General features: G+C 36.9%; 1 protein-coding gene across 1 annotated transcript in view; it reads left to right on the top strand.

The window, feature by feature from the left end:
* Nucleotides 1-9,707, top strand: part of LOC134846361 (aminopeptidase Q-like) — a gene marked incomplete in the record, with an annotated part of 71,164 nt that extends 61,457 nt beyond the window's left edge. The window contains 4 exon segments of the mRNA XM_063863680.1: nt 1,214-1,326; nt 2,357-2,686; nt 6,303-6,426; nt 9,224-9,707. Of these exon segments, the coding sequence (XP_063719750.1) occupies nt 1,214-1,326; nt 2,357-2,686; nt 6,303-6,426; nt 9,224-9,400 (744 nt within the window).
* Between the last annotated feature and the right edge of the window lie 1,858 nt (nt 9,708-11,565).

Below are 11,565 nucleotides of genomic sequence, written 5' to 3' on the forward strand. Positions count from 1 at the left end.
CCTGCTCTTTCAAACGACTAGTTATCTCCAATATCACTCGTTTACATTTTTTCCAACAGTGAGCAACGTTTGCCTCTGGACGAGAGACTGTATACGAATTTCTTCTTTTAAAATCATTTTTGTCTACAAAAAGGCTTTCCTAATATTATTTATTACCCGGGTTGACCTCCATAGACCAAAAGTGCTTGTCATACATTTCCATAAACTAAGTCTATGATAAAATATTGGTCATACAAATTTCATACATTTTACAAAAACGGTGTCATCGAAATTTCGAACAATTTTTTTTCTTGTTTTTTTCTTGTTCATACCAAATAAAAAAGAAAAACAAAAAACGCTAGTCATACAATTTTTCCAAGTAATTTTGAAATTGGCCTAAAAAGTTTTTTTTTTCAACCGCAATCAAATTTTGTACTAAAAAAAACATTTTTCAAAACTTTTTTTTTCTGCATGCAAAATTTATTTTGTGTGCATAATGTAGTCCTGGATACACTAATATTGTACTGTACAATTGAGTAACCAAGGTTTTTGTCACTTGTGTTCGGTTACAAACACAACCAAAAAGTTTTGAGAAATTAAAATGTAAAAAGTCAATATTTTTGGTGTATGGAAAAATGCTAGTCATACAATTTCCATATATGAAAAATCACTAATCAAAGACCTTTCATGCAATTTTCTGTACTTATGGAACTGCATGAAAAGTGTATGATTATCAATTTTTCATATATGAAAATTGTATGAGTAGCATTTTTGGTCAACCCAGGTAGTCACCGGGGGCGGTCATCGCGAAAGCAAAATCGCAGCTTACCTTTGATGCCGTAGGTTCAACTTTTACCAGACCATCATCTTTTCCTCCTGGTTTTCCTTAATCGCTAGTCCTGATTTGTGTTATGGTTCAGGGGCGGATTTAGGGGGAGGGCGGGGGGCGGACGCCCCCCCCCCCCTCAGGGATTCGAACCCCTGCCAACCCAAAGGGTCCCCCCTTTGGTACTTTTTAAGAAATCCATTTTTGGCCGACCGACCCTAAAATTTTTCTAAAGGCGCCTTTGGCGCCAATATATACTAATTTTGAGGGGGAGCGCGCGCCAATAAGTAAAGTCTTTATAGCGTCATGGAAGAGCTCGGAAAATCAATTGGTTGGGCCAATAAAATCCCCCCCCCAGCCTCGTAGTGATGCTAGGATGTGGCGTTATCTCACTGTTTGATTGCATAGGCGTCGTTCAAGTCATACTACGAGCGCATCTTGTCCCACTACCCGGATGAGAGCAAGAGACAGATTGTCATGCCCAATCGGGACCTGCCGTCTCTGCTCCACGAACACCTCAGGTGAAGAGAAAAGAAAAAGGCTGTTTTTACTCCCTTTTTATTAACGAATGGGTGGTTGTTTTTCAAAGTTTTTCCGGAGATGCCTTTACAAAACAGTTAGAATTGAATAGACAAAAATAGTTGTCATCAACTATGAACAACGGAGAATATTACCCTTGTGAAAAAGTTTGCAGCCAAAAAGTTTGCAGGCGGTTAATCGGTCGAATTTCAATAAAACCAGCGCCAATCTGGTTTTTGAGCGGGTTTCGATTACTCTACCATAGTGTATATCAGTAATGAATTTAGAGATGGATGTACCCACCCTCTCTCAGGGATTCGAAACCCTGCCCACCCAAAGGGCCTTCCTTTGGTACCATTCTAGGACATCGATTTTTAGCCGACACCGAATCTAAAATTTTTCAGCCGACATCGACCCTTTGGGTACGTATTTGTACGTAGCCAATATGTACAATTTTGATTAATCAAAGTCTTCCAAAAAGAGCCCAAAACGTCTTTTTTAGCCTGTGGCTTGTTTTTTCAAAAAATTGTTTGTGGCACGAAAAAATTGCAAAAATAGGGAGAGCTCGGAAAATATCAATTAAGTTGGCCTAAAAAATGGTGGACCTAAATTTTTTGAAAAACCCCAATCGAGAAAATCATAGGTCTTCCCCTGGTCTATACTAAAGAATATTCACCTTTAATCATAAAACATACCAGGGGCATATATATATATATATATATATATATATATTTATATATATATATATATATATATATCTTGAACTTACAATTTACACAAGAGTAAAGCGAGTTTTAGAAACCTTTCATAAATTTTGCCGACTTTTTTTTTGATTGACCAAATTGATTTCGCACGGTCTTTAAAACTCGGTAGTTGGTTTTTCAAGGTCGTTTTAGCTCACGCTCCCCTAAAATTTACTATATTGGTAATGAAAGCGCATTTAGAAAAAGTTTAGGGTGCGTCGACCGAGCCCAGTTGTTTACCATGGCTGGTCAAAAAAACTGAAGTGTTGTACGTATTTGTGCTATCTAGATGTGAGCTGAACAGTTCGTCTTACGTGGAGGAAACGAAGAAGAGGTTCGACTCCTATGTCGCCCGCGGATTCCCCAACGACGACAGTTTCGTCCACATACTGACCATGTGCTACGCTCCCAAGTACTACGGCATGAACGACTCTGTGTTCGACAAGTTCATTCACACCCACAACAGTCCCGAACACTTTTATAAGATACCAGCGGGATACTTCACAAACAACATCACCCAGTTCCGCCTCCTCTTCAACCTCACCACCCAACAGCCCCCCTTCAATCAAATGCTCCTCCTGTGGCACCCCACAAGACTCACCGACTGCGGATACTACGCGTAAGAGCAAAATAACACCCCCCCCCCCGCGCTCCTAGACATGTGCAGCAATTCTTTGACAGGGGTCGTGGGCTTCCTTTTTGATGAAATTGCTATCGTGTATCGTGTTATTCTATCGATACTTTATTACTGAAACCTTCTAAAAGTCTTTCGTCAGATTCCGGAGAGAAAGAGAGAGAGAGAGAGTAAAAAAACTGTTTCACAGTGACGAAAGTTTGGCTAATTCTGTTTTCACACTGATTAACAGATGAAAAACGGATGATCCAAATACTTTATTCCCGCCGATTAACTTCTGTTTTGCTACACTTAGCTAATAACATTCAATTTACGGCATATTTATTTTCCACTCTTGTAGGCAGACGTCAAAAAATCTTGTCAAATCTTTGTTTCTTCTTTTAAAAAATTTTGTTTAGAACGTGATTAGTATGGTCGGTCGCATAAGTCTGCGCCACCCTTGTTTGAAGAGTATTTTTCTGTTCTTTGCATTATACAAAAACGATCAGCCGTCGGTGAAAAGACGGTCAGAGAAAAACTGCCCTGAAAAATGCTTTAAAAGCGTGTGTTGGAATGTGAAAGCGGTCATATTGGGGTTTTAAAAAAAAATAATAAACTGTTTTCAGGCTAGTTATTCAGTAGTGCTTCTTATAGACCACTTTAATAACCATTAAACATCAGCCTGAGAGATAATTATGAGACCTTCTCGTCTGTTTTCAGACTTCTCTGAGCAAAAATAAGAAATTTATTTTCTTAATAAAGTCCGATTTTCATCGGTTTCAAACAAGTCCGGCCTTTTGACAAAAATAAGAAAAAGAGGAACTATTAAAAACAACCTGTTGAGATATTATTTTAAATTCCCTAGCTGTCAATTGTGTTCAAAAAACTTTCATTGTTTAAAATGAAGTTATCTAAGAAAAGGCGTTTTTTTCTGTTTGTGGCTGTTTTAAACATTTTCTAGGTAAACCCATCCCAATTTATTTCATAGTTAAAGATGCAACTGAGCATTTTTCTTAACCTTTTATGCAGTGAAAATTTGCACCAGCCGATAAAATTTTCCTGTTTCTTGTTTGTTTTAATAATTTACTCATGTCTTCATCAGTTACATCGTTGCGTAAAGTATCTATTGGGCAATTTTTTTGGATTGAAAATTTATACGTTCATAATTGTGAAGCTCGGTAGATGTAAACGTTTTAAGTATTTCCCGTGCTAATCTTAATGTGTCGAATCTACGCTCAAAAAAAATGATTCTGTATAGTCTTTTGAGATCTTTATCCAGTTGTTTCATAACACATTTATTTGAAGTACCATATATGACAACTCCATAATGAACAAACGCTTTGTTAACACGTATCAACTGTTTAGTGTTTGAGATTTTTCTTATTTGATAGAATAAACCGCAAAATGTGTTTACATTTTTCCTGAGAATAGAAAAGTGATTAACTTAACTTAAAACTTTGTCTTGTTTTCCCAAGTACCCAAATGATTTCGTGTATTCATTATCACTTTTATTCACTCGTGCTTCGATAAAAATTTTCTGTTTTGATTTTTGGAATTTCATTGTTTTTGTTTTATTGATATTGAGGATGAGAGTGTTTTCTTTCAGCCAACGCTCAGTTTTGCTTAGCGCTGTTTGTTGCTCTTGAGTTAATGAAGCATTCAATGCAGAAATTAAAACTGCAGTTTCGTCCGCATATAGAAAAGTATGTGTATTTTGTTGACTTGAGGATAATTCATTTTTAAAATAAGGAAAAAAAAAGGGACAAACATTTCAACCCTGCCGCACTCCATAAGAGTTTTTTCAATGATGATTTACGTTCACTGAGATAAGTAAACTGTGTCCTGTTTTCAAAGTAGGACGTCGAAAGTCCGAAAATGGGATCACGAGATCCATAAGATTAGCATTTTTTGAGGTTGTTTATGGTCAACCGTGTCGAAAGCTCTTTTTAGATCAAGAAAATACTTTGCGTTGATTTTTTTTATTGTTCCACTCAAACTGATCGTTTTGATGGGTGACACTACCGCATTGATCGAACTTCGATCGTGTCTGAAGCCAAATTGGTATTCTGTAGATTTTTTTGATTCTTGAAAAACTCGTTTTTTCTATTGAACATTGGTCTTTTAAACAGTTAACCCGAAGCAAGAAGTAAAGAAATTGGTTTGTTTTTAAAAACATGGTTTACGTTTAGATCTATCATTTTGAACCTGAAACTTTTTGGTGTTTTTTAAAACACGCTGGTAATTATTTTTTTTTTTCAAAAATTTTTTGGAATAATTCTTTCAGCACTGGTAGAACTTCGTTTACTAAAGATTTCAAGAAGACATAATTCAGATCCAAGCAATCTGTAGTATATTTCGATTTTAATTTTTTAGGATCTCAAGAACTTCAGCCATTTCAACCGGCATTAAAAACAGTGTTTGTAAATTTTTTCGCCGCTTCTTATCTTTGCCGCTTTTTTCATCTCTCTTGCTTATTGTTCTCCAATAGTTGAAAAATAGTAATTGAAATCTCCGACTTTAACCGGTTAACTCATTGACAGTTTTGAAAAGTTCCCGGCAATTACTGCTAGCCTCTGCATTAAATTTCTATGATTTAATATGATTTAAGGTGATAGTAGCATGATTTTTGCTGGTAAAGTATCAGATGCTTAATTTTTTTTGCCTGAACATTATATAATTCACGGTTTATGGACGAGTTTTGATTGCGATGAATATGCCTCAATCTATGCTTCGCCTTTGCTGCATTTTTAATGATGTTATCTACTCATACTTTTTCTTTTTTAATCTTTTTTTCTTGTAGAAAATTGTCTAGTTTTTCAGTTAGAACTGTAATCAAATTGCGGAATGCGTTTCATATTCAAGATTTGTGATGTTGTAACAATATTCTGATAGTTTTTTGTCCTGATTTTTTTTGAGGTTCTGTACAAACTTGAGGTTAGTCAGTTTCTTCCATTGTCTGCATCGAAACTTAACTGGAGTTGAAGATTCAAGTATTGTTTTCGTTTCTTATAATACAGTGTAATGATCTGAAATTTCGATCAATTTGGTTCAAGTGTCGGTGTTTTTGTGTTTAGTAACCTCGAGTATCGAGTAGTACCCCAAAAAATATTTGAAAGTTCAACAAATTTTTTTGAGGTTCCTGCTCCGTTTGTGTTGAAGTCACCGCAATCAATTTGCGTTGCATCTGGAGGAATGATTCAATTTTCCAAGTGTGTTTCCAATGTACAAAATGTTTGTTTATTAACTGAGCTATGGGGTATGTAAACACGTGTGATAAAAGAATTTTTCATTTTAGCTTTGATCTGTATAGTTAAAACTTGTATTTTGTATGAAGTTGGTTGATTTATTATCTTATAATTTAAATCGTCTCTGATGAAAGTTCCAACCTTCCGCCTTTCTTTGCGACACCTTGTTTCGGTATTATGATAGTCGCTTATTTTGTAAACAGATTCAATATGTTTTTCTATTAGCCAAGTTTCACATCAGTTATGCAAATTGCGATTGGTTTTCCGTTCAAAGTTTCCTTCAATGCCATTAGCTCCTGAAAACTTATTGGTAATGATCGCGCATTTTGTAAAAGAACATATCCATTTTAATTTTGCTATTTAAGGATGTTGCTTAGGGGCGCAGACTTCATCTACAACTACACTCGGTCCAATTGGGACACTCTGTGGAATAAGATGCCACAGGACGCTGTCAGGGCCTTCTTAGTAGAAATACACTTCAAGTCACTACCCTACACACAGGCATGTAAAAACTACTGATGCTCCAAATGATCCACCGTCCCCGGTTTTTTTTTCTATTAAACCGCCCCCGCAAACTAGTACCACCCATTAAAACGAAAATTCTACTGCGTTGGGAATATTATCATTTTTTGTTAGGGTTTTATTATTAGGCTACCATAGTAATGCTACAGTGATTCATGAGAATTTCACTCAATTCATAAGATAGTTTACAAATTAATAACAAGCCTTTTCGTTTCAAGCCACAGCTCTGAATAATTCGATTGCTCCTACAGTACGGCAATTTTTTCACGAAACTTGAAATTTAAAACTTTTTTAAACATTCCCCCACGCGTTATATATTTTACAAAGTGATATAATACGCAGGCGTCTAGCAAGGTTTTTGGCTATCAATGGTGTCCGCCAAAAAAAAGACGACAGCTGTTAAGACGACAACCGCTACATGCAATTCTCCACATTGTATTTGTGAGAAATTTAAACAGTTAAATTTGAACTGCTCATTTTATGTGCAAAAAAGTTCATTTGTCGCCTTAATGTCCTGTCGTCCTATGGGCCTGTTGTCTTTTCTCCCTAGCCCTAGCACCGGTATCAATAGTTCCAAATACCATGCATCCCCGCACTCAGTAAAAAGAGAAAATAATAGATTATAGTAGATTTTTATTGTCAGTCTTCCTAAATTTCAAAAAGAATCAATTATGATCGATTAAAAAAGAATTATAAAGTTTTTCGAAACAATAAAAACCATTATAATCAAATGCGATCCATTATGATTGATTATTTTTTTTGAAAAAATATTCTCAAATTTTATTGAATTATAATCCATTTTAATGGGATGATAATCCATTATTATTCAACCAACGTCATCGCTTCATTTCGTTTTATTTTTGTTTTGTTTTGTAAGCGGCTCAGTTGATCTGCTTTTAATGGGACTGGGTCAGCCTCATCTTTTTCCGGAATTCAAACCGGAATTTTATTATAACTGGGATGGTTACTGGGATCTTTTTACTGCTTCTCAGTTTCTCGATTGGCGCTTATAATGTAAATTGGCGCTTATAATGTATCAGAGTTTGGCTAAAAGTACGAATATAATTATAAAACAATCGATTATTTTCTCTTTTTACTCGATTTCGCGGGTCGATTTCTGATCCGGGTTTAGAAGCCGCTGACGCTGGTCTAGGGCAACAGGCCGACGAGACTTCAAACCGAAGGGATTTCAAGTCGAAATTTAAATTTTACAAGCACCTCAAATCACTGTTTTTCATCTGTAAAATGTTGATTTTCAAAAGCTTAGCCAAATTTAGTCCATAACAATGCCTCACTTAGGATTGATATCCGTGAAAAATGCATAAGCCGGTCTTTGAAATGCATAAATTAAAAAAAGGAAAATTGTCTTCAACCACAGTGTTTTGTTTTTCAACTTTCCTAAACATCATGTGGAGGCCTAAACTGTAATCAAAATGCCAATAAAAAAGAAGAAACGTCAATAAATTAAGTAATTCTTCAGAAAAGTTTTCAAATTAATCATATTTCATGACTTAATGAGAAAAATATCGGCTTGCAGTCCTTAACTTTACAATTCGTCGTGAAGCCGAAAAAGATCACCCCAAGCACAAATATTTAAATACTTTTGTTTTTTTTTTCAGAAAGTCGGAACAATGACCCATGCTTACTGCGATAGTGAAATGGGTAGATACTAAAATCAGTTTACGCTAATTTTTTGGCTAATTTTTACTTTCGTATAAAAAACTGGAAAATTGAGACGCCAAAAAACGAAATAGGAGCGAGAAATGAAGTCATAAGACGATGTAGCATTAAACTGAGATCCCATCAATTAAAGAGCCTCTACAGTGGCCAGTGTTTGGTCCAAGCAATTACAGGTTAGAATTGAGCTGGTTACTATTTTGGCGTCAATCAGTTTTCGGTTCTGGCAATTTCCGAGTCGAGATTTTTAACCTAATTTGAAGCAAGATTTGAGAGGTTTGAGTGGTTTTTTTTACACAATTACGCTCAAAATCTTGCTTCAAAATGAGCGGTTTGAGCGGTTTTTGAACGGTTTATTCAACAAAAATTTTTGTGGTACCTGATTATGCGTGGAACAAAAACAAAAGGAAAATTGTAAAACACACCCGAATACAAAGGTCCTCCACATTTTTCAAATGGTCAGTGAAAAGTATCTTGCTTGAGTTGAAAACGGTTAAGCACATTTTTTAAATTGTATATAGTACTTCAACTGGATCTTAGCGTCACAGTACCTTTTACCGGCCTTTTGATGGTTTTAATCGGTATTTTCTTTCTAAGACCGCTCAAAAACCGCTTAAAAACCGCTCAAATCTGGCTTGAAAAACCGTTCAAAAATCACCACAAGAAATGAGCGGTTTTTGAGCGGTTTTTTAAGCAAGATTTGAGCGGTTTGAGCGGTTTTTCCAAAAAAAACCGCCCAAACCGCTCAAACCGCTCAAATCTTGCCGGAAAACCGCTCAAACCGCTCATATCTTGAGCGGTTTTTGGGCGGAATCTCGACCCGGGATTGCCAGAAGTCGGTAAGTTTTCGACTATCCGGAGAGCAAAAAATTGTACGAGATTTCGGCTTCGCGACACTCCATTGTTATCATTTGCTATGCTTCGCTCCGCTTACATTCGGCACGAATTATAACGAGCAAATCAGTGCTCGCCGTTAGTCTATGCTCCGCCCAATCACATGAACTTTAATGAATTGGCCGATCAGAAAGTAGAAAAGTTAACTTGTTGACGCTTTGAGATGATATTTTTTGGTGACACGTAAATTTGAATGTGGTTTCAGGAGAAGCTGGAAGACATGAAGCGGTTCGAGGCCGAGAGATTTGAGGAGTTGGGAGCTGTGCAGAATAAGTTCTTGGATGTGAAGAGCAGACTGCAGAGGTATGTGAACTGGGCCAACAAGGGATACCTGCAGATGATGAACAAGTGGACTGCGAGGAAACCAGAGAACCAAATATGACGACGAATATAGGCGCTACTCTGATACGATCACGACACTACTACAAGATCCGAATAGAAAATAACGGCTATTCTCGCGCCAATATTTTTCGTGCCAATCGAAACCTTTGAAACGGAAAAAACAAACTGATACTTAGTGGCTCCTTTCTTAAAACTTTCAATATCCGACTTTTTTTGATTGGCTTGTATTTTTTGTCATTTCAGCCAGGGGCGGATATAGGAATTTCTGGAGCGGAGGGATTTTTGAAGGTCGACCAAATTGATTTTCCGAGCTATCTCAAATCACTAAAAAGACTCTGTTTGGGTCAAATTTTAAGCGCCGCAGCCAAACTTTTTAAAAAACAGGCCAAAAAAACTTTTTGGAAAATGTTGACCAAACTCGCGTTTTTTGGCGCGTGCTCTCCCCTCAAAATTAATACATATTGGCGCCAAAGGCTCCTTTAGGAAAAATTAGAGTTGCTTGTCCAAAAGTGGATTTTTTAAAAAGTTCCAAGGGGACCCTTTGGGTAGGTAGTGAGTCGAATCCCTGAGGGAGAGACGCGTCCGCCCCCCCCCCCCCGCCTGAATCCGCCTCTGATTTCAGCCATAAGTTGACACACCTCCCCCCAAAAAATACTTAACACACCTACCCCCGAAAAAAGTCCTGTTGCTCTTTTCTTCATTTCGGGCTACAATTTATTGCAATGTGTTCTCTTGAAGCTCATAATCGCAAAACTAACCATAAAATAAATTAACCATTAGTTAGCTAGTTTTTCTTGCAATGTGTGTTGTGTGCCCACTTTACTTTTAAAATGTTCAACTCGAAAACTGCAATACACAAACGACAAGGTTACATATCTTAGCAAGAGCGTATATCTGATCTCTCCAGTTGAAACCACTAGATAGAGCTCATCTAGGCAGTCTAGGCAGAGCACATATACTTTTCAGCCTGAACAGTAAAAAGATCTTTATGAGGGTTAAAACTCTCCAAGTTCCTAATTGTATTTTCCATTTCCCCTTTGCTCATCAAGCACTTTTTTACTTTCTCGGCAAAAAGATGTTATAAAAAAACTTCATGAAAATATCTTAGTTATAACCTATTTTGAAACGCTTGCAGATTTTTGTTATATCTATAAAAAAAAATGCCGATAGTCTGAAAGCTTGACGGCAATTCATTTTGGCAAATAACTAACTCCTTCTATTTACAGATTTCTTTATATCATCGGGTAAAAAAAATGCTGATTGTCTGAAAGTTTGGTAACAATTCGTTTTGCACCCTTTCATTGTCCAACTCTATTTTGACATCTGTTCAATCTCCTTTGTCGCCAATTCCTGTTGAGCTCAATTCAGTGCCTCCCTAGCTGTGGCTCTGTAATCTTTCTTTAATTCCTGTGGCGTGACCTCTCACCGCTTGCAACTTCTTTGGCGCCAACTCTTGAGGCTTTTCTTTCTTCTTTGCTTCTGCTTCACTCATCAAGCGCGCCTTGGTTGCTTTGATCCCCGACAGAGCTTTGTCATGTCGTGGATGCTTTGTATATTTCCCTGTATGCCGGAAATGCGGGCTATTAAATTTAGAATTACCCCTTAGGTTACCAAAGGAGCACCTGGGACCAAGTTTTGAGATGAAATCCTTTCTAAATTTAAAGTTTTTGTTTTGTGATGCATCTTTGTCTTCTAGGCAAAAACAAATTGCCTTCATACCTAGCTAGAATGTTGGAAAGACCGATACAAGACGGTCCTTTTAACTCTAATTCGCCCAAGAATCTTCTTTCCAAGTCATCCCGGGACTTGTATCAGCTGTTGCACTGACTTGCAGCTCCTTTGTTAAAAAAAACCAAAACTGTTCTAGTTCAAACCCGCTCGCAGGTGAGGTTTCAGAAGCAGGTATTCCTTGAACTTCAGCCTTTTTCCTGTGGTGCTGGTGTACTAATAGATAGAGGAGTATAGTGCGTCGGTAGCATATTTTCAACTCGATTTCCTTCCCATCATTAAAATTATAGGCTAGGGCCAAATTCATTACTCTGCATGATATGATGATTGAGATTGGGTTTATAAGATACAAAGTTAGCCAACGGATTCGAGAATAAAACGAAAAAATGGTTTCATCAGAACAAAAAAATGTTGCAATCAGTCTGTTGCAATTTGAAACTCGTACGGGTTTCTTAAGAACAACTCTTTCTATCAGTC

The sequence above is a fragment of the Symsagittifera roscoffensis genome, chromosome 5 (genome assembly GCF_963678635.1).
Source record: "Symsagittifera roscoffensis chromosome 5, txSymRosc1.1, whole genome shotgun sequence".
In the NCBI taxonomy this organism is placed as follows: Eukaryota; Metazoa; Xenacoelomorpha; order Acoela; family Convolutidae; genus Symsagittifera; species Symsagittifera roscoffensis.